The 25041-nt window shown below is 40.6% G+C and overlaps 1 protein-coding gene and 1 pseudogene across 5 annotated transcripts in view; one reads left to right on the top strand and one right to left on the bottom strand.

The window, feature by feature from the left end:
• The window catches only part of ALMS1 (ALMS1 centrosome and basal body associated protein), a 210439-nt gene that overhangs the window by 108612 nt on the left and 76786 nt on the right, over positions 1–25041 (bottom strand). For 4 of the 5 annotated variants that reach the window (XR_002824358.1, XM_023732665.1, XM_023732673.1 and 1 more), the window contains 2 exons: positions 21800–21959; positions 1846–8676 (listed from right to left, as the gene is read on the bottom strand). Coding sequence is in view for 4 of the 5 variants with exons in the window: in XM_023732665.1 (XP_023588433.1) it covers positions 1846–8676; positions 21800–21959 (6991 nt within the window). In the remaining variant the exon portion in view is untranslated. The remainder of the gene's footprint in view (positions 1–1845; positions 8677–21799; positions 21960–25041) is intronic. The other variant, XM_023732683.1, reaches the window with a different exon arrangement.
• On the top strand, positions 24290–25005 carry LOC105756282 (thioredoxin-related transmembrane protein 1 pseudogene; annotated as a pseudogene).

The raw sequence follows: 25041 nt of genomic DNA on the forward strand, positions 1-25041 counted from the left end.
ATATAGCCTATATAATGCTTATGCAACTTCAGCAAAAAGTGTTTGCTCTCAATTATATGACAAACTATTACAAGTTGTTAAGAGAGATCATTTCACTGAAAAGTCTGATTTTTTTAAAAATCATACTCCACAGATACTTTTCCAAAGAGGCTACTTTAAATGTTATGTAATCTTTTTTTTATTTTATTGCTGTACTTTAAGTGAAAGTTTACAATTCAAGTTAGTCTCTCATACAAAAATTTACACATACATTGTTTTGTGACCCTAATTACTCTCCCTATATTGTGACAGCACACTCCTCCTTTCCACCTCTGATTTCCTGTGTCCACTCAACCAGCTTCTGACCCTCTCGGCCTTCTCATCTTGCCTCTGGACAGGAGCTGCCCATTTAGTCTCATGTATCTACTTGAGCTAAGCAGCACACTCTTTACGAGTATCATTTTATGTCCTATAGTCCAGTCTGATCTTTGTCTGAAGAGTTGACCTGGGGAATGGTTTTAGCTGCGGGCTGACAGAGAGTCTGGGGCCATGCTTTCTGGGGTTCCTCCAGTCTCAGTCAGACCATTGTTCTGGTCTTTTTACTATAATTTGAGTTCTGCAGCCCACTTTTGTCCTGCTCCATCAGGAACTCTCTGTTGTGTTCCCTGTCAGGGCTGTCACTGGTGGTAGCTGGGCACCATCTAGTTCTTCCGGTCTCAGGCTGATAAAGTCTCCGGTTTATGTGGCGCTTTCTGTCTCTTAGGTTAATACTTTCCTTGTGACTTTGGTGTTCTTCATTCTGCTTTACTCCAGGTGGGTTGGGACCATTTGATGTATCTTAGACAGCCGCTCACTAGCTTTTAAGACCCCAGATGCCACTCACCAAAGCAGGATACTGAACATTTTCTTAATAAACTTTGTTATGCCAGTTGACCTAGATGTCCCCTGAAACCATGGTCCCCAGACCCCCGCCCCTGCTACTCTATCCCTCGAAGTATTTGGTTTTATTCAGGAAACTTCTTAGCTCTAGTTTAGCCCAGTTGTGCTGAATTTCCTGTAGCGTGTTATGCAATCATGTTTATCCTAATCTTTCTTCCAATCAAGAGTCCCTTGGCCTCCCCCTTTAGGTCCTGCTACAGTTACTACCACTTTGATGACAGCGGATATTTAAAAATAACAAATAAAACTTGCTTTTGTTGAGAATCAAAATATACATAAGTGGTAGAAGAAAATATGTAGACAACCTCAAAGGAGGATTTCCAGGAAGAACTGAGTTGTCCCTCCACGTCCCTCCCCCCAATATATTTCCCATGTTGTCTTCAGCTTTTCTTTTATTTTTTAATGTAGAATTCTACTATTAGAGATTACCGGGGTTAGTACGTATTCTCTTTTAAACCTCTAACCCAAGTTTTAGTGTGATATATCTTGAGTAGCTTTTTCCTAATGTCTGAGATCAGCTCTGAGCATTTTATTAGAAAAGAGGAAGGAAAAAAGTAACTTTAGGACACAGAACAAATTAGAGCACAGAGAAAACTGGAGGCTTTTTATGGCCTCAAAATAAGAATACTACAATGGGAACCTTAGAGAAACATGAGTGCTTCAGAAGCGTGGAAGCCCAAGCTACCTCTTTACTCTGCTTCAGACATCAGAACCTACTTCTATATTCTAAACGCAGACTAGGATTATTAATACAGTATCTCAGCTACATTACTGGTTAAACGGGCTTTTTCTGGATTGCTAGAGGAAAATGTAATCACTTGAACAATTCTATATGAAAATAAATTTAGAGTTCCAAACATCTAATTTTAAATAATTAAAACATTTATAAGCTTGAAGCTGCCTTTATTATAAAATATCAGTTCTTACCCCGTGCTCGTACCCGACTTTCCTCTTCCTCTGCATTTCTCAGTATTTGTTTAGCATGATTCAATGAGGATTCACATTGCAGAAGGTTTTTCACATGTGCAGCCAATGAATCTACACTGCTGCTACCATCATCACTCTCTGACACACCCTCTTCCTCTCTGCTATCTGCTATGCTAGCATTGGGTGAAACATCTGGAAAGTTTAGAAGAACATCTGACACTGACTCCAAAGACTCTGGTAAATTACCGTCCCATGAGCAGGAACCATGTCCATCACTTGTGTCACTACTTGAATCACTTTTTATGATAGTCATCACAGGGATAACCATTTTATTCCCAACGGTTCCACTACACCCTTCAGGTTCAGACCTCATTACAGATTTGGCTGTTTCATATTGCTTAAGGGTTTCCTCTAATGCTACTCTGGCTTTGTGTTCTGCTTCCTGTAGAGGACTTCTAACTGTAGTTGAACTAATAAACTTCCAATTTTCAATGCCTCTCTGGCATTTCAGATTTGTCTGTGTGCTAATATCCTTCTGTATGCACCTGCTGCTTGGGTTTTCCTCTGGTAATGGCTCTTTCTGATGCAAATCACCATCACATTCATCAGTTGTAAAAGGTTCTTCGAAGCAAACCACCTTCTTTGATTGTATACATGAAATATCACTGACATCCCTGAAAGGGATAAGGGGAGCAGGAATATTGCATCGTCTCAGTGCTATATTTTCTGCCTCCATTAACAGTGCCTGAATTTCTTTAAGAGTTTTGGAACCACTGTCAATATCCCGGATTTCCTCAGAGCCCAAATCTCCAAAACGTAAAGTTTCTGGCTTATTTATTACAACTCTATCCTCAACCTGAGAATTTATAGGCATATTCTTTGAGCTAACACTGAGGTCAGAGGAATTAAAATTATCTATTAGTTTCTGGGCACATTCTGAAACAACTTTGTGCTTTTCACTATGTAAGTAAATACCAGGGGGAACTGCTGGTAACACAGTAACCTGTTCAGCTTGCCCAAGAACACTTGAGACCTTCTGGGAATCTTCAGTTACACGTCTGTCTGGCAAATCCTGTTGAGAGAAAGTATTAGGCTTTTCTCTGTGTGAAACGAAACTAGGAGGAACTGTTGGTAACACAGTTTTCTGGTCAGCTGGTCCAGGAATAGCTGAAACCTTCGGAGTATCATCAGTTAGACGTCTGTCTGACAGTTCCGACAGGTAGAAAACATGAGATTTCTCTGTTTGTGAAGAGGAACTAGCAAGAGGTGTTGGTATCCCAATATTCCCATCAGTTGATTCAGGGACAGTTGAAACCTTCAGATTACCTTCAATTTGATGTTTATCTGGCAACTCCTGTTGAGAGAAAATACTAGGCTTTACCCTTTGGGAATAGGAGCTAGAGAAAACTGTCAATAATGGAGTCTTCTGGTCATCTGGTCCAATCACAGTTGAAATCTTGGGCTTCTCTCTCTGTGAGTTGGAACTGGCAGGAGCTGTTGGTGACTCAGTCTTCCGGTCATTCAATCCAGTAACAGGTGAAATCTTGAGCTTCACTCTACGTGAGCTGGAACTACCGGGAGTTATTAGTAACCCAGTTTTCTGGTCACCTGGTCCAGGAACAGTTGAAACCTCCGGAGCCTCTTCAGTTGGATGACTATCTGGAAAATTCTGTTGGTAGAAAGTACCGGGCTTCTCTCTAGATGAGTGAGAACTGGGGAGTAGTGTCCGTATCCCAGTCTTCTGGTCAGCTGGCCCAGGAACATCTGACCTTTTCAGAGACTCGTCAGTTAGATGACTATCTGGCAAGACCTGCTGGCAGAAACTACCAGGAGCCTCTCCCTGTGAGTAAAAACTAGAGGGCACAGTTGGTATCCCAGGCTTTTGGTCAGCTGGTCCAGGAATAGCTAAAACTTTCAGAGTCCCTTCAGTCAGATTGCTATCTGGCAACTCCTGTTGGTAAAATATACCAGGCTTCTCTCTATGTGAGCGGGAAGTAGAGGGTACTGTTGGTATTCCAGTCTTCTGGTCTGCCGGTCCAGGAACAGGTGAATCTTTCAGAACCTCTTCAGTTAGATGACTATCTGGCAGTGCTTGTTGGTATAAAGTACCAGGTTTCTCTTTATGTGAATAGGAACTAGAGGGCACTGCTGGTATCCCAGTCTTCTGATCAGCTGGTCCAACAACAGTTAAAACTTCCAGAGGCTCTTCAGTAAGATGATGATCTGGCAACTCCTGTTGGTAGAAAGTACTGGGCTTCTCTTTATGTGAGTAAGAACTAGAGGGTGCTGTTGGTATCCCAGTGTTCTGGGCAGCTGGCCCAGGAAGAGCTAAAACTTTCACAGCCTCTTCAGTTAGATGACCGTCTGGCAATGCCTGTTGGTAGAAAACACCAGGCTTTTCTCTTCGTGGGTACGAACTAGAGGGCACTGTTTGTATCCCAGTTTTTTGGTCAGCTGGTCCAAGAACAGGTGAACTTTTCAGACCCTCTTCAGTTAGATGATTATCTGGCAATTCCTGTTGATAGAAAGTACCAGGCTTCTCTCTCTGTAAGTAGGAACTAGAGGATACTGTTGGTATACCAGTCTTCTGGTTAGCCGGTTCAGGAACAGGTAAAACTTTCAGAGCCTCTTCAATTAGAGGACTATCTGACAATGCCTGTTGGTAGAAAACACCAGGCTTTTCTCTCTGTGGGTAGGAACTAGAGGACAGGGCTGGTATCTCAGCTTGCTGGTCAGCTGGTATGCCAGGAACAGGTGAACTTCTCAGAACCTCTTCAGTTACATGACTATCTGGTAACGCTTGTTGGTAGAAAACATCAGGCTTCTCTCTGTGTGGGTAGAAACCAGAGGATAGTGCTGGTATCTCAGCCTTCTGGTCAGCTGGCATGCCAGGAACAGGTGAACTTCTCAGGGCCTCTGCCGTTAGATGACTATCTGGCAACACCTTTTGGTAGAAAACACCAGGCTTCTCTCTATGTAAGGGGGGACTAGAGAGTACTGTTGGTATCCCAGTCTTCTGCTCAGTTGGTATACCAGGAACAGGTGAGCTTCTCACAGCCTGTTCAGTTAGATGACCATCTGGTAACGTCTGCTGATAGAAAGTACTGGGCTTCTCTCTACGTGAGTGGGAAATAAAGTGTACTGTTGGTATGCCAGAATTCTGGTCAGGTTGCCCAGGACCAGCTGAATCTTTCAGAGCCTCTTCAGTTATATAACCATCTGGTGATGCCTGCTGGTAGAAAACACCAGGCTTCTCTCTTTGTGGGTAGGAACTAGAGGACACTGTTGGTATCCCAGTCTTCTGGGCTGCTGGTATGCCAGGAACAGGTGAACTTCTCAGAGCCTGTTCAGTCAGATGACTATCTGGTAATGCCTGTTGGTAGAAAGTACTAGGCTTCCCTCTAGGTGAGTAGGAACTAGGGGATACTGTTGGTATGCCAGACTTCTGGTCAGGTCGTCCAGGACCAGCTGAACCTTTCAGAGCCTCTTCAGTTATATGACTATCTGGCAACGTCTGCTGGTAGAAAACAACAGGCTTCTCTCTCTGTGGGTAGGAACTAGAGGACACTGTTAGTATCCCAGTCTTCTGTGCAGCTGGTATGCCAGGAAAAGATGAACTTCTCAGAGCCTGTTCAGTTAGATGACTATCTGGTAACGCCTGTTGGTAGAAAGTACCAGGCTTCTCTCCATGTGAGTGGGAACTAGACAGTACTATTGGTGTGCCAGACTTCTGGTCAGGTTGTCCAGGACCAGCTGAAACTTTCAGAGCATGCTCATTTAAATGACTATCTGGCAACGTTTGCTGGTAGGAAACACCAGGCTTCTCTCTCTGTGAGTAGAAACTAGAGGACGCTGGAAGTATCCCAGTATTCTGGGATGCTGGTATGCCAGGAACAGGTGAACTTCTCAGAGCCTCTTCAGTTAGATAACTATCTGGCAACGTCGGTTGGTAGAAAACACCAAACTTCTCTCTCTGTGGGTAGGAACTAGAGGACACTGTTGGTATCCCAGTCTTCTGGTCAGCTGGTATGCCAGAAACAGGTGAACTTCTCAGAGCCTCTTCAGTTAGATGACTCTCTGGTAACACCTGTTGGTAGAAAGTATCAGTCTTCTCTTCATGCGAGTGTAAACTAGAGGGTACTGTTGGTATGTCAGACTTCTGATCAGATTGTCCAGGACCAGTTGAGACTTTCAGAGCCTGTTCATTTAAATGACTATCTGGTAATGTCTCTTGATAGAAAATACCAGGCTTCTCTCTTTGTGAGTAGGAACTAGAGGACACTGTTTGTATCCCAGGCTTCTGGCCAGGTGATATGCCAGGAACAGGTGAACTTCTCAGAGCCTGTTCAGTTAGATGACCATCTGGTAATGCCTGTTGGTAGAAAATACCAGGCTTCTCTCTATGTGAGTAGGAACTAGGGGATACTGCTGGTATGCCAGACTTCTGGTCAGGTAGTCCAGGACCAGCTGAACCTTTCAGAGCCTCTTCAGTTATATGACTATCTGGCAATGTCTGCTGGTAGAAAAGACCAGGCTTCTCTCTTTGTGGGTAGAAACTAGAGGACACTATTGGCATCCCAGTCTTCTGGGCTGCTGGTATGCCAGGAACAGGTGAACTTCTCAGAGCCTCTCCAGTTAGATGACTACCTGGTAATGTCTGTTGGTAGAAACTATCATTCTTCTCTCCATGTGAGTGGAAACTAGAGGGTACTTTTGGTATGCCAGACTTCTGGTCAGGTTGTCCAGGACTAGTTGAAACTTTCAGAGCCTGTTCATTTATATAACTATCTGGCAATGTCTCCTGATAGAAAACACCAGGCTTCTCTCTTTGTGAATAGGAACTAGAGAACACTGTTTGTATCCCAGGCTTCTGGCCAGGTGATATGCCAGGAACAGGTGAACTTCCCAGAGCCTGTTCAGTTAGATGACCATCTGGTAATGCCTGTTGGTAGAAAGTACCAGGCTTCTCTCTATGTGAGTAGGAATTAGGGGATACTGTTGGTATGCCAGACTTCTGGTCAGGTCGTCCAGGACCAGCTGAACCTTTCAGAGCCTCTTCAGTTATATGACTATCTGGCAACGTCTGTTGGTAGAAAACAACAGGCTTCTCTCTCTGTGGGTAGGAACTAGAGGACACTGTTAGTATCCCAGTTTCCTGAGCAGCTGGTATGCCAGGAACAGGTGAACTTCTCAGAGCCTGTTCAGTTAGATGACTATCTGGTAATGCTCGTTGGTAGAAAGTACCAGGCTTCCCTCTAGGTGAGTAGGAACTAGGAGATACTACTGGTATGCCAGGCTTCTGGTCAGGTCGCACAGGACCAGCTGAACCTTTCAGAGCCTCTTCAGTTATGTGACCATCTGGCAACGTCTGCTGGTAGAAAACACCAGGCTTCTCTCTTTGTGGGTAGGAACTAGAGGACACTGTTGGCATCCCAGTCTTCTGGGCTGCTAATATGTCAGGAACAGGTGAACTTCTCAGAGCCTCTTCAGTTAGATGACTACCTGGTAATGCCTGTTGGTAGAAAGTATCAGGTTTCTCTCCATGTGAGTAGAAACCAGAGGGTACTGTTGGTATGCCAGACTTCTGGTCAGGTTGTCCAGGACCAGCTAAACCTTTCAGAGCCTCTTCAGTTATGAGACTATCTGGCGATGTCTGCTGGTACAAAACGCCAGGCTTCTCTGTTTGTGAGTAGGAACTAGAGGACACTGTTTGTATCCCAGGCTTCTGGGCAGGTGGTATGCCAGGAACAGGTGAACTTCTCAGATCCTGTTCAGTTAGATGACCATCTGCTAACACCTGTTGGTAGAAAGTACCAGGCCTCTCTCTATGTGAGTAGGAACTAGGGGATACGCTTGGTATCCCAGTGTTTTGGTTATGTCGTTCAGGAACAGCTGAAGTTTTGAGAGTCTCTTTAGTTAAATGACTCTCTGGTAATGACTGCTGGAAGAAACTATCAGGTGTCTCTTTATATGAATAGTAACTAGGAGGCACTGTTGGTACCCCAGTCTTCTGGTCAGCTGGTCCAGGAACAGGTAAACTTTTCAGAGTCTCTTCAGTTAGATGACTATCTGATAACAACTGTTGGTAAAAAGTACTGGGCTTCTCTCTTTGTGAGTAGTAACTAGAGAGCACTTCCGGTATCCCAGTCTTCTGGTCAGCTCGTCCAGGAATAGGTGAATTTTTCAGAGCCTCTTCAGTTAGATGACTACCTGGTAACATCTGTTGGTAAAAAGTAGTGGGCTTCTCTCTTTGTGAGTAGGAACCAGAGGGCATTGTTTGTATCCCAATCTTCTGGGCATCTGGTCCTAGAGCAGCTAAAAGAATCACTGCTTCTTCACTTAGACCACTGTCTGACAACGCCTGTTTGTAGAATATACTGGGCTTATCTCTATGTGAGTAGGAACTAGAGGTTACTCTTGCTATCTCAGTATTCTGGTCAGCTGGTCCAGGAACAGCTAAAGCTTTCAGAGCTTCAACAGTTAGACGACTGTCTGGCAACTCTTGTTGATACAAAGTACTAAGCCTCTCTCTATATGAGTGGGAACTAGGGGGTACTGTTGGTATCCCAGTCTTTTGGTTTGCCAGTGCAGGTACAGCTGAAACTTCCAAAGTCTGTTCACTTAGACGACTATCTGGCAAAGTCTGTTGGTAGAAAATATCAGTATGTTGACCAATAGTCTTCTGTTGAGTGGACCTTACAATCAACTGAGGCAAGTCCTCAGTATGCAAGAACAAATTAGATCTAATGTCTGAGTCTCCGGAAGTGGTAGTGCTGCCTGATTTCAAGTTGGTTTGAGTAATTTCATCTGTGCTTCCTTCAGTAGTATCTCCTAAAGAAAAAGAGATTTGTTAATATTATATATATATGCATATATATATATATATATATATATATATATATATTTTAATGCTGTTATTTTGAATTTAAAAGAACCCCCTCCCGACTTTACTGAAAAAAATAAAGCATTCCCTCTCTCGGGACTTTACCTTCTAGAAATGAATCCTAATGAAAAGTCATTAAAGGAGACAGATATTTATAAACACATTAATTATAAAGCCATGTGTAATGGCAAATATGGAATAATTTAAATATACAACAATAGAGTAATGGTTAAAAATAACAATATATCCATATGATGGAATATTATACAGATCTTAAAATTTTTTAAAGAACATTCAATGGCAAGGGAAAATGCTATCAGGTCTGGGATTTTATTTTACCCTACTTACAAGCTAATATGCAGCCCTGGTGATGTAGTGATTGAGAGGTCAGCTGCTAACCAAAAGGTTGGCAGTTCAAATCCACCAGCTGTTCCTTGGAAACCCTAAGGAGCAGTTCTACTCTGTCTTATAAAGTTGCTATGAATCAGAATCAACTCAATGGCAATGGGTTTACAAGCTAATATGTTAGTCAACCAGGAATTATCAATGCATCTTGATTGCATGTTTGATCAATTTCAGACTGCAGAAGTTGGTAAAAATCTTTAATTTCTTCATCTTTGGCATTAGTGGTTGGTGGGTAAATTTGAATAATAGTCATATTAACTGGTCTTCCTTGTATGCATACGGATATTATCCTATCACTGACAACGTTGTATTTCAGGATAGATCTTCAAATGTTCTTTCTGATGATGAATGCAACGCTGTTCCTCTTTAACTTGTCATTCCCAGCATAGGAGACCACAAGATTGTCCAATTCAAAATGGCCAATACCAGACTACTTCAGCTCACTAATGCCTAGGATACTGATCTTCAAGTGTTCCATTTTATTTCTGACAATTTCCAATTTTCTTTGATTCATACTTTGCACATTCCACGTTTTGATTTTTTTTTTTTCATTGTGCTTTAGGTGAAAGTTTACAGAGCAAATTAGCTTCTCATTAAACAATTAATACACAAATTGTTTTATGACACTGGTTGCCAACCCTGTGATGTGTCAACACTCTCCCCTTCTCCACCCCAGATTCCCCGTTTCCATTCTTCCAGTTTTCCTGTCCCTTCCTGACTTCTTGTCTTTGCTTTTGGGTTGGTGTGCCCATTTAGTCTCATATATATGATTGAACTATGAAACACGTTCCTCACATGTGTTATTGTTTGCCCTATTGACCTGTCTAATCTTTTGCCAAAGGGTGAACCTTGGAAGTGACTTCAGTACTGAGTTAAAAGCGTGTCCGGGGGCCCTACTCTCGGGTTTCTCCAGTCTGTCAGACCAGTAAGTCTGGTCTTTTTTTGTGAATCTGAATTTTGTTCTACATTTTTCTCCTGCTCTGTCTGGGACCCTCTATTTTGATTCCTGTCACAGTAGTTGATGGTGGTAGCTGGGCACCATCTACTTGTTCTGGGCTCAGTCTGGTAGAGGCTGTGGTAGTTGTGGTCCATCAGTCCTTTGGACTCCATGTTCTGATTATTAATGGATGTTTGCAGCTATTTCTTCTCATTTTGAGAAGAAATCAAATGACATATTACACTAGGCAAATTTGCTGCAAAAGTCCTCTTTAATTAAAGTGTTAGAATACAAAGATGTCACCTTGTGGACTAAGGTGAGCCTGACTCAAGCCATGGTATTTTTAATTACCTCATATGCATGCAAAAGCTGGACAACAAATAAGGAAGACTGAAGAAGAACTGAGGCATTTGAATTATGGTGTTGGTCAAGAATACTGAACATACCATGGACTTCCAGAAGAACCAACAAATCTGTCTTGGAAGAAGTACAGCAAGAATGCTCCTGAGAAGCGAGAACGGTGAGACTTCATCTCACATACTTTGGACATGTTATCAGGAGGGACAAGTACCTAGAGAAGGATATCATGCTTGGTAAAGTAGAGGGTCAGCAAAAGAGAGAAAGACCCTGAACGAGATGGACTGACATAGTGGCTGCAACAATGGGCTCAAATGCAGCAACAATTGTGAGGATGGTGCAGGACCAGGCAGTGTTTCGTTCTGTTGTACACAGGGCTGCTGTGAGTCAGAACTGACTCAACAGCACCTAGCAACAACAACATTATTGTTACATAAAAGCTGGGAGAAGACATAAGACTCCTCAATTAGAAGCAAAAGACTTTACTATCCATGGCAGAGCAAGCAACAGGATCATCAGAGTTATTTTCATGGGTTCCTCTAGGGGGCAATGCAATACGGCCCAGACAGACGCTGCACATGCAGTGGGGTCATGTCACAGCTGAGTAACAATGGGCTTGGGGAATCCACTGCTTTTACAGCAAGCAGTAAATGAGCCTACTCTTTGTCTGCGAGAAGATGTTACCTCTTCTCTTCAGCTACATAAACAATCCTGAGAAATAACCTGGGTAAAAGAATCATCAGATCGTTACAGTCTTGGTACACCAAGCAAGATGTGTAGGAGTGCAAGAGGCCCAAGGATAACTGACTGTCCTAACAAATGCACCCAATATAATACACACACACACACAGACACACACACACAGACACACACACATATATATTTATATGTAATATTTTTATGTACGTAAAACTGCAGAACACTCTAAAGGTTACACTGAAGAATTTGAACTTAATTCTATATGGCATACGGAATTCTGGACAGTTTTGATCAGAACTACACTGCAGAAAGATTTATTTCTGGCGATACATAAGATGGATTCAAGGTGAGTGGTAAGGGAATGTGAAAGTCTAAACAGCACTATCCACTTGAACTTTCTGTAACAACCGAAATGTTCTATATCTGTACTAATACAGTAGTTCTAAATGTCAGTAGAAAGTACATGACTGCCATAGAAATGACAGGATTTGACAAGTGAAGCATTCATTCATTTGTTCATTCAAAAAAATACTGAGTGTTTACTATGTGCAAGGCACTGTTCTAGATATAGGAGATACAGCAATAAACAAACACAAAAACCCCAGCCTCAGGGAGCTTACATTCTAGTAGGGGGAGGCAGACAACAAATAAATTGGTAAAAGATATGGCATGTCAGTTGGTTGTAGGATGTTTGACAGATATAGCCAAGTATATTTTACATATAAGAAAAGTGAGGTTGGAAGATGAGATGATTATATTACAGTACTTCTCAATATGGGGATTTTGTTAACTTGCAGATTCTGATTCAGTAGGTCTAAAATTTCTGGGACTTGAAATTCTACATTTCTAACAACTCTCCATTGGCCCTCAAACCACATTCTGGATAGCAAAAATATATAATTTTTCCAGAGTCAGACAATGAGTAAGTGACAAAACTGGTACCTGAACCCTTTAATTTTAACTCCAAATTCTGAACTCTTTCTACTACAACCGTGCCTTTGTCTGGCCACTGGTGAGCTTCAAAAAAGTAGCATAATATGGAATGAAATGGGTTGAGGAATGAATTTTAAGGTAAAGGAGTAGAGGTATAAGTACTTACTCTTTCAAGAAAGCTAAAAGGGAACAAAGAAACGTAACCTACAAGGTAACTTAAGAAGGAATATGGGCTACGGAAATTTTTGTAAGGAAACAAAACAGGTTCAAGAAGTTAACATACCAAAACCTAGTTTTTTCAGATGATTTCCTAATTTTTAGAAGTTTTAAATGCCTTTACCATCACAAATTACCTGTGACACTATGAAGGGGCCAAGAAGTTAACATATACAGCGAATCCTTGAAGGATCCTGAGGTTTATAAAAGATAATAAGATCTTACTTAAAAAGACGTCAGGTGAAAGGAAAAGATTAGTAAAGGAAACCAGAAGAACTACAGGTTAAGCTGCTAAAAGAGCGAGTGGAAATTCGTGGTGTTAACGAGAAACTTGTGACAGTTCTATGTAAGCTTAAGCACATATACTTCAAACTTTCAGAAGCAATACTTACGACAAACCCGTCATCATTTTTAGGATATATTTATATAAATAAGGGATTTAGAGATGATGGATGACAGTGGATGGCACAGTTTTAGAGTACTTACTCTCAGCTCTGGGAGAGAGAAATAAATATAGTCAGCATATGTGCTACAATATTACTACAAACCTACTGAATCCCTGGAGACCCATTTTCAGAACTGGGGATGGGGATGAAAAGTTCTGACCATGGAAAGGAAGACAGCTACCCAGAAAAAGACTATATATACCAAAACTGTATAACTGTGTGCCACTTAGAGAGGAGATTAAGACTAAAAATCTGGTTTGGATTTGCTGAAGAATTCTTCCACATAGGAACTATACACTTATTAACACAGATGGCATCCTCAGGAGACAAAGACAGTATGGTTTTATTTTCCAAAGTATAATCTAAAATCCTCTTATAGGCTATGACCTGATTTAAATAACAGTAATAACAAGCAAGTTATTTTTTTCTATTTCTCACAGACAAAATGAGGCGCGATTCCAGATTTTACTTTTATATATGACTAAGAGCTTCTTACTAGTGGTCATTCTAAATGAATTATTATGGGTTGTTAATATGAGCACACAAAAATAAATTAGTGCATTTCTAGGTTTCAAGGACTTTCATTCAGTCACTACTAAGAAGTTTGGCTGTCCTGAGAAGTACCTGTTACATATACAAAGCAAGTAGGGTGAAATTCCTCAGTTTTAAAAAGGATATCGATGACATTTTAAGTTGGTGTCTTAGTTGTCTAGTGCTCCTATAACAGAAATACCACAAATGGATGGCTTTAACACAGAGAAATTTATTCTCTCACAGTTTAGGAGGCTAGAAGTCCAAATTCAGGGCACCAGCTTCAGAGGAAGGCTTTCTCTCTCTTTTGGCTCTGAGGGAAGGTCCTTGTCATCAATCTTCCCCTGGTCTAGGAGCTTCTCAGCACAGGGACTTCGGGTCCAAAGGATGCACTCTGTTCCTGGTTTCTTGCTTGGTGGTAATGAAGTCCCCCTCCTCTCTGCTAGCTTCCCTCTTTTACACCTCAAAAGAGACTTAATGAAGATACAACTTAATCCTGTAGATTGTGTCCTGCCTCATTAACTGCCTCTAATCCTGCCTAATTAACATCATAGAGGTCAGGATTTACAACACACAGGAAAATCACATCAGATGACAAAATGGTGGACAATCACACAATACTGGGAATCATGGCCTAGCCAAGTTGACAAACATTTTGGGGGACCACAATTCAATTCATAACAGTTGCTCTTAGGTTTCACTGTTGTTACTCTTGTTTTCTAATTACTAATTATGATAATTTTATCGGACCCCTGGTGGCACAGTGGTTAAGAGCGTGACAGCTAACCAAAAGGTCAGCAGTTTGAATCCACCAGCCTGTTCCCTGGAAAACCTATGGGGCAGTCCTACTCTGTCCTATAGGGTCGCTATGAGTCAGAATCGACTTGACGGCAATGGGTTTGGTTTGTTTTTTTGTTTGTTTTAAATAACTTTATTGATTTTGCAATCTTCTAATTATTAATTATTGGCAACTAGATAATTATTACAATTTTAGTGTGGGTTATCTGGTTAATTCTTCAATAGAGTGACAGATGTTAGCATCAAATTTGGTTATTTTAAACCAAAATTCTCTCATATCTAGACTGTAATACATGTACATATTACAGTTCAAATATGAATTCTTGATACCTTTATTGACTAAGCAGATGAAACATAACTCCCCAAAGTGCCTGTAGAGTGATTAATTGCTGTCCTGCTGAAAACTGAATGCAATTTAAATAACTTGTAACACAATATCAAGTTAAATGTAATAAAATTGCTGAGTTTGAAAAGTTTATAGAGCACTGTTTTGTAATATAAAATCACACATATAAGCTCATACTATAATCTATATTCATCCTCTAATTTCTTTATGGCTATTGCTAAGTTCTTTTTCAATGTGAAACTGGGCTACAGACTCTTTTGCACTCCTAAGTTAGTAGTGGTTTCAGAAAGTTAAAAAAACTAATGGTGCTGTGGACAGTTCATGAACTCTACACTCAGACATAGATTCAAATCCAAAATTACACTGTTTCTTAATAAAATAACCCTGGTAAAGTTAGTTTCCTCATCATACCACCCTCATAGGATTGTGGAGAAGAGTAAATGAGATAATAATATGTAAAGTGCCTGGCAGATAATAAGTACTCAATAAAAATTCTGCACCCTCCTGTTCCAAAGATGTAATTTCAAATCTTGCTTCTAGGCCCCTCATCTTTAAGCAAACCCTCCCAAAGTCTTGCCCACAAATATAAGTCCTCATTTACTCTGGGACACACCCAGGTTCCCTCTCTGCCCTCAGTACCCTGCATCTCCAAGGGAGAGAGATACTCAACAAATAACAACCTAAGGTAGTTAGGCAAAACCACAGATGGGGTTCTAAACAAATTATGCCAAGAATTCTAATGGATAATAAAATCAATTAAGTTTGGAGGTATGGACCAAAAACTCCAATACCCACCAAACAACCTAAAGAAAGGCATATATGCCATCAAAGTCATACAGATGGCCTCATATTAATTAGAGACCAATACAAGCCTTAACAGAATGACAAGAAACAAATCTACAGGCCTTCAGATATGATTTTCCTTTTCATTTGATCCACTCTTCAAAACTGATCCCCTAAAAAGTACAGAGCTGACTCCCTAATTCTACCCCTCCCCATTGACTCTACCCAGATATGTAATTCATTTAATATTCAGCAATCTACTCATCAAGTCATTTAACAGATATTTACTGTGCACTGTTCACGGGCAAATGCAAAGAAAATAATAACAAAGCCTCAGCTCTCCCCTCAAAGAGCTTACAGTCTAATGGGAGACAGAGATAAGCGATTATAATACTATGTGTTGAGTACAGTGATTGGGGGGTGTTTATAGGATGCTAAGGTCCCTGGGTGGCACAGTTTGCATTCGTCTACTAACCTAAAGGTTGGTGATTCGAACCCACCCAGTGGGCACCAGGGAAGAAAAGACCTGGTGATCTACTTAAAGATTACAGCCAACAAAACCCTATGAAGCAGTTTTACTCTGTAACATATTGGGTCACCATGAGTCAGAACTGACTCAACGGCAACAACTTTGGGGTTTTTTTTGTTTGTTTGTTTTTACAGGATGCTATGGGAACACATATAAGGATCACCTTACTCAGCCTTAAGGCGTCATGGTGAGTGATGGAAACCAGGAAAGATTTCCTGGAAGAAGACATCTAAGCTGAGAAAGAAAGGATGAATAGTAGGAGTTGGGCAAAGATGGGGCACAAGGGATAGAGGAAGAAGTGTTCCAAGCAGAGATAACAGTATCTGTAAGATCAAGAAAACAAGAAGGTCTAGCATAATGAAAGAAGGGGCTAAAAAGGTGAGTATAGGTCAGATCACAAAGGCATACATATTAAGGAGTTTGGAGTTTTTTATCTTGATGGTAACAATGCAAATTAAGGGCTTTAAAATAGGAAATGGCATTGTCAAGTACGCCTTTTGTAATAAGACTATTCTGGCTTAATACAAAGGATAGGAGGGCAGAAAAGATAACCAAGTTTCCATTATTAACACAGTAATCCAAAAAAGAGAAAATGAGGGTCTGAGAAGCAGAATCAACAGGATTGGGTGACTGATTGGATGGGGTAAGGGAGAAGGAAGATGTACAGGTTTCTGGGTTGGGCTACCGGGTAGATGCTCATTTACTGACATGGAACATAGAAAAAATAGGTCTGAGGAGATGACGATTTGCTCATTTTTGAAGTTATAAGGTTAGCTGCCTATGGGGCATACAAATGAAGACTACAGGTAGTTGGATAAAACATATGGAATACGAGATATATCTGGATAGAGAGATATATCTGGATAGAGTCCTAGATTTGGAAGTCATAAGCCATAGAAATTAACTGTAGCCTTAGGAGTAGATGATACCACTTCAGGAGAAGTTAAGAACCTTCCTTGTACAAAGCATTGTCTTCTACCATGTTTCTACTTGCTGCTGTTGAGGATAAGTAAACAAAAGCCGAGGACAGCCACTACTGTACCACTGACCGATACTCTTAAGTTAGGGCTTTATTATGTTCCAAGACTTATGTTACGCATTAGAGAGAAATAAGATATGGTACCCTCTCTGAGGAAGAATCTGGAGAAATTGCTGATGTGCTATTGTAGAGTTCAAAAAAGGGAAAGAATATTATGGAGTGAAGTAATCAAAAATCTCTAAGAGAAAATGGCAGTTGGGCAAGGCCTTAAATAAAAGAGTAGGTACTGTGAAGAAAGGAAATGACATTGCAGAAAAGGGAAGGAACAAGTAAAATATTAGAGGAATGAATGAACATGACCATGAAGGCAGAGAAATAAACAAAACAAAACAAAATGGCTTGCCTGGAATGACTGAAATGTACAGAAGGAAATAAGGTTGGATAAATAGAATTTAAAAGGTGAGGTCTTAATAATCGGCCAGAAGAATTTTGATTTGTTAAGAAGAAAGAACATTATCATCAAGGTTCAAAGAGAATGTAAGAGTTGTGTTTAAGGAATATCTAAAGTAGTACAATATAGTCACTAAGAATGCAGGCTCTGAGGAAGGCTGCATGGCTTCACAACTGGTGCTCCACCATTTCACCAGCTATGTTGCCTTGGGCAAGTTACTTCTTCTAAGTTTCATTTTGCTCAATTATCAAATGGAAAATAATAGTACCTATCCTCAAAAGGAAACCCTGGTGGCACACTGGTTAACAGCTACAGCTGCTAACCAAAAGGTCGGCAGTTCAAATCCACCAGGCACTCCTTGGAAACTCTACAGGGCAGTTCTACTCTGTCCTATAGGGTCACTATAAGTCGGAATCGACTCAACGGCAATGGATGTTTTTGGTTATCCTCATAAGGCAAGTATAATTATTAAATAATATCATCTACATAAAATGCTTAGCAAAGTAAGCAAGCATAAATATTAGCCATTATTAGTCTGTGATGAGGCTGCAGATTTTAGAAAGGTTAGGAAGGTTCTATGGCATAGGTATCCCCACCTTCCAGGGCTTGAGATCCCTAAGCTTATTCAGTATTGCCTGAGAACAATCTTTACCTCACTTCTCACCACCCTGAGCCACTCACCTGATCATTTCTACCAATAGCACAAAGGCAATCTAAGTTTTTACATATTCAAAACTCCAGATGTCTTCCAACCCCAGACAAGATAGCACAGACTCATTTTCCCGTTCTACCCTGTGGTGTAAGGCTAAAAATTTAGGCTCAATATTATGTGCTGCCTTGACATCTGATAAAATCAGGAGGGCCTTGAATGGCCTAACCATAAGTTCCCCTCCCTACTCTGTTCCCTCGGATAAGGTCCCCTAGCGAAACTACCCTCTTTATCAAAGGGACCAGGTACAGTTCCTGCTACTCAAGTGAGTTTCAGCTTCCACTTGGAGACCCATGGAATTACTCAAACAAATCAATCACATCCTCCTCCCACAGGAACCAAGGGAACACCCCCTTGACACTACAAAGCCTGCCTCCCAGAGTCCCTGGTTGTTCATTCTGTTTCCAAGTGCAAGTCCCGTGTGGCTCTGCGTGGCACGCGGTGTGCTCCTCCACCAAGCTTGAGTATACGTGATGAATAAACTGCTGTCGATCTCATCGGTCCAGTGTCTGGTGTTGTGTGTTCAGCCATCCCCATAATCCTAAGGCAAAAAGCCCTCTCTTACCAACAAGGTGAATAGGAGGTGATTAACAGACTCCCCTACAAATACAACTAAAATTCCTGGAAATAATTCAACAAGCGATCATGAAAAGACTCTGAAAGGTGGAAAGAGGAAGGTGGACTGGCTAGGGATAACCTCAGGGCCTGAGGAACAATACGGCAGTGACCTTCCTAGGTTTTCTTTTTAACTCTCATATATCTCAGACTCACCCCTGGAGAGACTTGAAACATGGAACCCCCACTAGGCGCAGGCCCAAAAAAAAAAGGCGGGGGGGAGAAAAGCCTGCTCTCCCTGACCCAAGGACTAGGAAAGAGGCAGTCCATCAGAGACTTAGCAGGTAGTCCCATCTCTGTGCACACCCCCTCCCCTGCCAGTAACAGGTGAGCTTGTTCCATGCAATGCGGTGGCCTCAAAAGAGACCAGGCAGGGCATCCGATGATCCCCCTTCCCCCGCCCCAGGCATCAGCAGACCTAGCATCCCCCAGCCCTCTACCCAGCAACAAAAGGTAAGCCAGGTCTAGTGTCTCCAGACCCAACCTAGAGAAAGAAGGCTGTCCAGGTAGGGCCTTTTCTCCTCAGCAGCACTGGTACCAATTGAACAGGAAACCCACCAGCACGTGGTGGCCCAGAGAACTGGCCCAGGAAACGTTCTCCTTGCCACATGCCCAGCATCCTCCACACCCAACCAGATGCTGGCTAGAGAGCTGGGGGATGCAATGTTAATAATAGGAGAAACTGTGTGCAGGGGAGAAGGAGACATATGGGAAATCTCTGTAGTTTCAGTGCAATTTTTCTGTAAGCCTAAAACTGCTCTAAAAAATAAAGTCTATTTTTTAAAAAATGGGCAAGAGACACGAACAGACATTTCCCCAAAGAAGGTATACAAATGGCCGATAAGCACATAAAAAGATGCTCAACATCATTATCCATTACAGAAATGTAAATCAAAACCACAATAAGATACTACTTTGCACCCATGAGAATGTTTATACTCAGAAAGACAGAAGATAAGTTTTGGTGAGGATGTGGATAAATTGGAACCTTCATACACTGCTGGTGGGAATATAAAATGGTGCACACACTTTGGAAAGCAGTTTAGCAATTCCTCAAAATGTTACACAGACTTACCATATGATCCAGCAATTCCACTCCTAGGCGTACACCCCAGAGAAACAAAAACATAAGGCTACACAAAAACTTGTACACGAATGTTCGTAACAGCATTATTCGTAACAGCCAAAAAGTGGAAACAACCCAAATGTCCATCAACACTGATGGGTGAAGAAACAAAATGTGATGTATCCCCACAATGGAATATTATTTGGCAATAAAAAGAAATGAGCACTGGTAAATGTTATAATATGGATGAAGCCTGAATACATTATATCAAGTGAAAGAAGCCAGTCAGGAAAAACCACATATTGTACAATTTCATTTATATGAAATACATGATTTGAACATCAATTCCTCCTAAGGCAAGAACCATGGGGAATCTATTGGTATATCCCAGGTACCTATACTTTGCATGTACACAAAGACTGCCAAAATGAAACAAAATTAAAATATAAAGGTTACTTAACCAAGGGGAAAAACAAAAACCTATTGATATGTGCAACTCTAAATATCAGAGCATAAAAGAACAGTATCTTTCAACTTGGGTAGCAGTAAGTAGACAGCAACCTGAGAATTCTTTATCAAGCCATGCTTTAAGTCATAAAAGAGAGCCACAGAAAGACACTTTTAGACATGACACCCTTCTCAAATCCTATGGCAGTCTTCATCTCATCCCTGAGCCCAGACCAGATATAAGCTGGGACCCTCAGTTCTGGCACCAAAACTATTGATAAAATTAGGGTATTTGAGGCCAGTCATTGCAACCATGCTCATCACTGAAATCCCTGGTCTAGACAAAAAGCAAATATTCCCGGTCTCCTGCCCCTTCATTCTCTTACTGCTTGGGTTTCTCACTTTGGTTCTTCTCATTATTTTTCCCCCACTCCCAATCTTTCCTCCGTGCTTTCTGGAACCATTCTGCTATTCAGTAAACAACCTTTCTCAAATTTTTCATAGTATACTCTCATTCTTTAACTTTTTGCCTTAAATGAAACTTGATTTTTCCCTCTGATACTACTACTGCCTCTGCAGCCTTCTTCCACATACCACAGACTCTGCAGTGAAAGCTGGCATTTTCCTACTTCTCACAATTTCCTTACCATTACTTTCCATCTTCCTGAGACAAACAAACAAAACTTCTTTTTTGAGGCTCAGCTCACTCACAGCTTCTACACCACCTTCTGTTTGCAGCTCCTAGTTACTCCCATTCATTTTTTGAAGACTTCAAGGTCTAGTTCACAGGCTTTCCCTAAACCCCAAGTCCTGCACCTGCATTCATCAGAAAAGATTTAAACATAGTTAACCAATCCAGTAAGGTAGCCTCAAAATCTCAACCTACTTACTCCAGTGATCTTTATTGAACATCTGCCACGGAATGCAGAGCTATTCCACGGATCCTAACAACCTTAAAACTGATCCCCATTAGAAATCAAATCTACTAGCTCAATCTGACCAAAATTACCCATTCTTCTAGCTCTCTCAGTAACTCATTCCCACCTTATCTATTCAACTTCATAAATAAATCTCTGGTCCTTCTATTTTCTCCCAGACTAACAAATCTGGCTTTTCTTCTTTCCCTATGCAGGATAATCAACTTAACTCTTCTCTTATTAAATTCCTTTCCACTGCCATCCTTCCATCACAACCATTCAACAAATCCCTCAACCAAAGAGCAATACTCAATTTACCTTTTCCATTCCTCAGTTTTAATAAAGAAAAAATTGCAGATTTATACAGGCTGACACCAGCTAACTTCTCAAACTACCTGCTAATCCTTTTAACTCATCCTCGATCAGCTCCCTCTCCTTCCTTACTCACTTCAACATAAATTCTAAGCCTTCACCAAGCTTCAAACCCTCTACTTTACCTCCACCACTCCTCATCTCCCTCAAGAGATAATGTTACTTTCTACCTCAAGACTGATCTCTCTCAATGTCCTAGCCACAAACTTATTTGCATCCACTCTTGCCCTTTTCTCCAGGTGCTAAATTAGTTCCTTTTTTCCATTTAAGTCATAGCAAGGAATATAGAAAACAAACTGACTCTAATATTAGACTCCTCTATGTAGCTTAGTTCTAAACACTATCATGGAGAATGTAATAAAAAATTAAATTGGTTTATCTAATAGAAAAATCTGGGGATTTATAAACAAGTCTAATCCAAAGTATTAACACTATTTCCGGAGTCTAAAAATTAAAAAAATTAGTTAGCCACAGCAAGATATTTTTAACAATCCAGCCATAAGGAGGACATTTATTACCTCCTTTTGCTACATACCTGCTAAATGTCTGAGAGTCTTTGCCACAGTCTCAGGAGATACTCTCAACATCCTGAGATCTGAAGAGTGATATTCTGGCTCTCTGGTTGGCTCATGAGGAACAAATGGAGGCAATGTAGATGAAAAAGACTGATTAATGTCCAGATCAGAGCGACCTACCTATGAAAAAGGGAAGAAAATGAAGAAAGCAAAATAAGATTACATTAATTTCAGACTTCAACTGCTAAAAAACAAGCTTCATTTTTATAAAAATGAATACTGAGCAGCTATACCAGTTAACATTATATATTCAACCCTCCTGAATTCATCTAAAAGTCAGATATTGTTTGGTCAACTCCAAGAAGGCTTCATGAATTATTCAGAGTTTCTGGAAGGCTGGCTATATAGAATAGTACAGATAGTAAACCAAAAGTATTCTACTACTCAGAAATTTGCTCCTTACAACATTATGATTATTGAAAGATTTGAACTGTGGTATTATTCCTGCCAAGCTCAAGGACTTTTTTTTTGGTAGGGAAAGGGGTGTGTAGTAGAGAGTAAAGGGGTAAGGAGGAAAGACAGAACAGCAACATTTTCTAGAAATGTTTAGAATAAAAATAATAGCATCATATAATTATATCCGTGATCAGTTAACCAAAACAATTATCAGTCTTCAAACTTCTTCAAAGGTGGTGGTGTTCTTGTGTGTCATAAAGTAGATTCTGACTCACAGTGACCCTATAGGATAGGGTAGAATTGTCCCATAGGGTTTACGGGAGCAGATCACCAGGTCTTTTTCCCTATTGGAGTGGTTGGTGGGTTCAAACCACCAATCTTTCAGTTAGCAGCAGAGCACTTAACCACTGTGCCACTAGGGTGCCTTCCAAACAAAGGTAGTGGGGAATACAAACTGATAGTGAAGTTAGTTAAGTGCTACAAGAAGAAGTTCCTAAAGTTTTATCAGATTCTAACAGATCCCTGCTAGAAAACAAATTAGAAACCTAAATGTGCACCACTTTTCACCAAATTCATAGTACACGCTCATGAAAAAAATACCATTTTTACGTTTCTTTATTTTCCTAAAAGGATTATTCCAGTTACACACGCTCATGAAGGAGTTTTAAAAATGCACGTAAGAATGAATTTTTCTATCCTTTTTTATTACAATTTTTTTTAAATTGTGTAAACCAAAACAAACCAAACCCATTACCACTGAGTCGATTCCCACTCATAGCGACATTATAGGACAGAGTAGAACTGCCCCATAGAGTTTCCAAGGAGCGCCTGGTGGATTCAAACTGCTGACCTTTTGGTTAGCAGCCAAACTCTTAACCACTACACCACCAGGGTTTCCTTTAATTCTGTAGTGCTGAACTAATCTTAGCAAGGGGGCAAAGTACGGAAATGAATAAATATTCTATTTCTACTGCCCATACAGGTTTCTCTAGACTAGTGGTTCTCAAATAGGGGAAGAATTTGCTCCTCTCCAATAAAGGGCATTTGGCAATGCCTAGAGATATTTTTCGCTGTCACACTGGGAGGGGAGGTGCCACTGGTATCTAGCAGATAGAGGCCAGGGATGTTGCTAAACATCCTATAGCAAACAAGGACAGCACTCACACAACAAAAAATTATCTACTCCAAAGGGTCAATAGTGCTAAGGATCACCAACCTTATCCTAGACATAACACAAACTTTTTAGTTTTCAATTACCCCACTCCTTTAATGACTGTATGTGTGTATGTGTATATGTATGCATATGTGTGTGTATATATATATATATACATATATGTCATGTTTTGTATATATATGAATGTGTGTATGTGTGCATAATAGCATTTCCTCCCCCAGATGTTTCCAAATGTACAAAGAAAAAACTTCTATTCCAATCTTGACTTTAATAAAATTTCATTATTTCAAAGCTTCAAAATACAGAGCTGCTAGAGTAGAAGATGTAGAGTAAAAAAGACGAGCAGTATTTATTTAAAAGATCAATGGATCTTCATTATTAACTGAAATGCGAGGAACCAGGAAGAAAAAAGAAATCAAGATTAGTTTATCTCCCACTTTTTAATCAATAATGAATAAAGAATCAAAGATGACTAGGAAACTAGAAAGATGCTAACACTACTATAAGAACTTGGGACATCTACAAGTCAGTCTGGTTTTAGGAAAAAAAGTGAGTTATTTTGATACAGACAAGTTGAATCTGGAGTGATGGGAATGTTCACAAGGAAACTACTTGCAAAATACCCTAAGTGCCTAACTCAAGAAAAATACTAGAGTCTAAAAATAAAGAGGTGATAATCATCCACACAGAGAGTCATGAGAGGTAACCAGGTCTCTGAGGGAAAAAAAGATATCTAAGAAGTAAAACTTCAAGAATATTTAGAATTACATGGACAAAATAAGGGATACTAAAATAGTTGTTTTAGTATACAAGCTAAAAAGAATATCACATGGAGGGATAGGGACTACAGTGCTTGCTGTGGTGTAGGCGAGTAGCCAACATGGCACCCTCCGGGAGTCATAGTTCTCCTGGCAGTCCTGGTGCTATTGCTTTGTGGGGCTCCCTGGACCCATGGACAGTGGAGTGAGAGCATCATCATGGACAAGAACTGGAGAGAGCTGCTGGAAGGAGAGTAGATGACAAAATTTTATGCTCCATGGTCTCCTGCTTGTCAGAATCTTCAACCAGAATGGGCAAGTTTTGCTGAATGGGGAGATTTTGAGATTAATGTTGCAAAAGTAGATGGTACAGAGCAGCCAGGACTGAGCGGCCAATTTATCATAACTGTTCTTCCTACTATCTACCCTTGTAAAGATGGTGAAATTATGCATTATTGGGGCCTAAGGATAAGGAGGACTTCATAAATTTTATAAGTGAAAAAAGAGTGGAAGCATATCGAACCTATTTCATCATGATGTGGTCCAGGTTCTTTTCCAGTGAGTAGTATGGCAACACTTTCTCAAGTCCTGATGTAGATCAGGACTTGCCACAACTATTTTATTGAAGACCTTGTATTGCCAGTTTGGGGATCACATACAATTTTTGCTTTAGCAACCCTACTTTGAAGACTATTGTTAGGATTTTGTATGATATTTGTGGCAGACTGTCATTTAAAATGGAACAGAGTGGGAATGTAAAATGGTACAACCACTTTGGAAATCGATTTGGCACTTCCTTAAAAAGCTAGAAATAGAAGTACCATATGATCCAGCAATCCTGTTCCTTGAAATATATCCTAGAAATAAGAGCCAT

This window comes from Trichechus manatus, unplaced genomic scaffold (genome assembly GCF_000243295.1).
Source record: "Trichechus manatus latirostris isolate Lorelei unplaced genomic scaffold, TriManLat1.0 scaffold00004, whole genome shotgun sequence".
Lineage (NCBI taxonomy): Eukaryota > Metazoa > Chordata > Mammalia > Sirenia > Trichechidae > Trichechus > Trichechus manatus.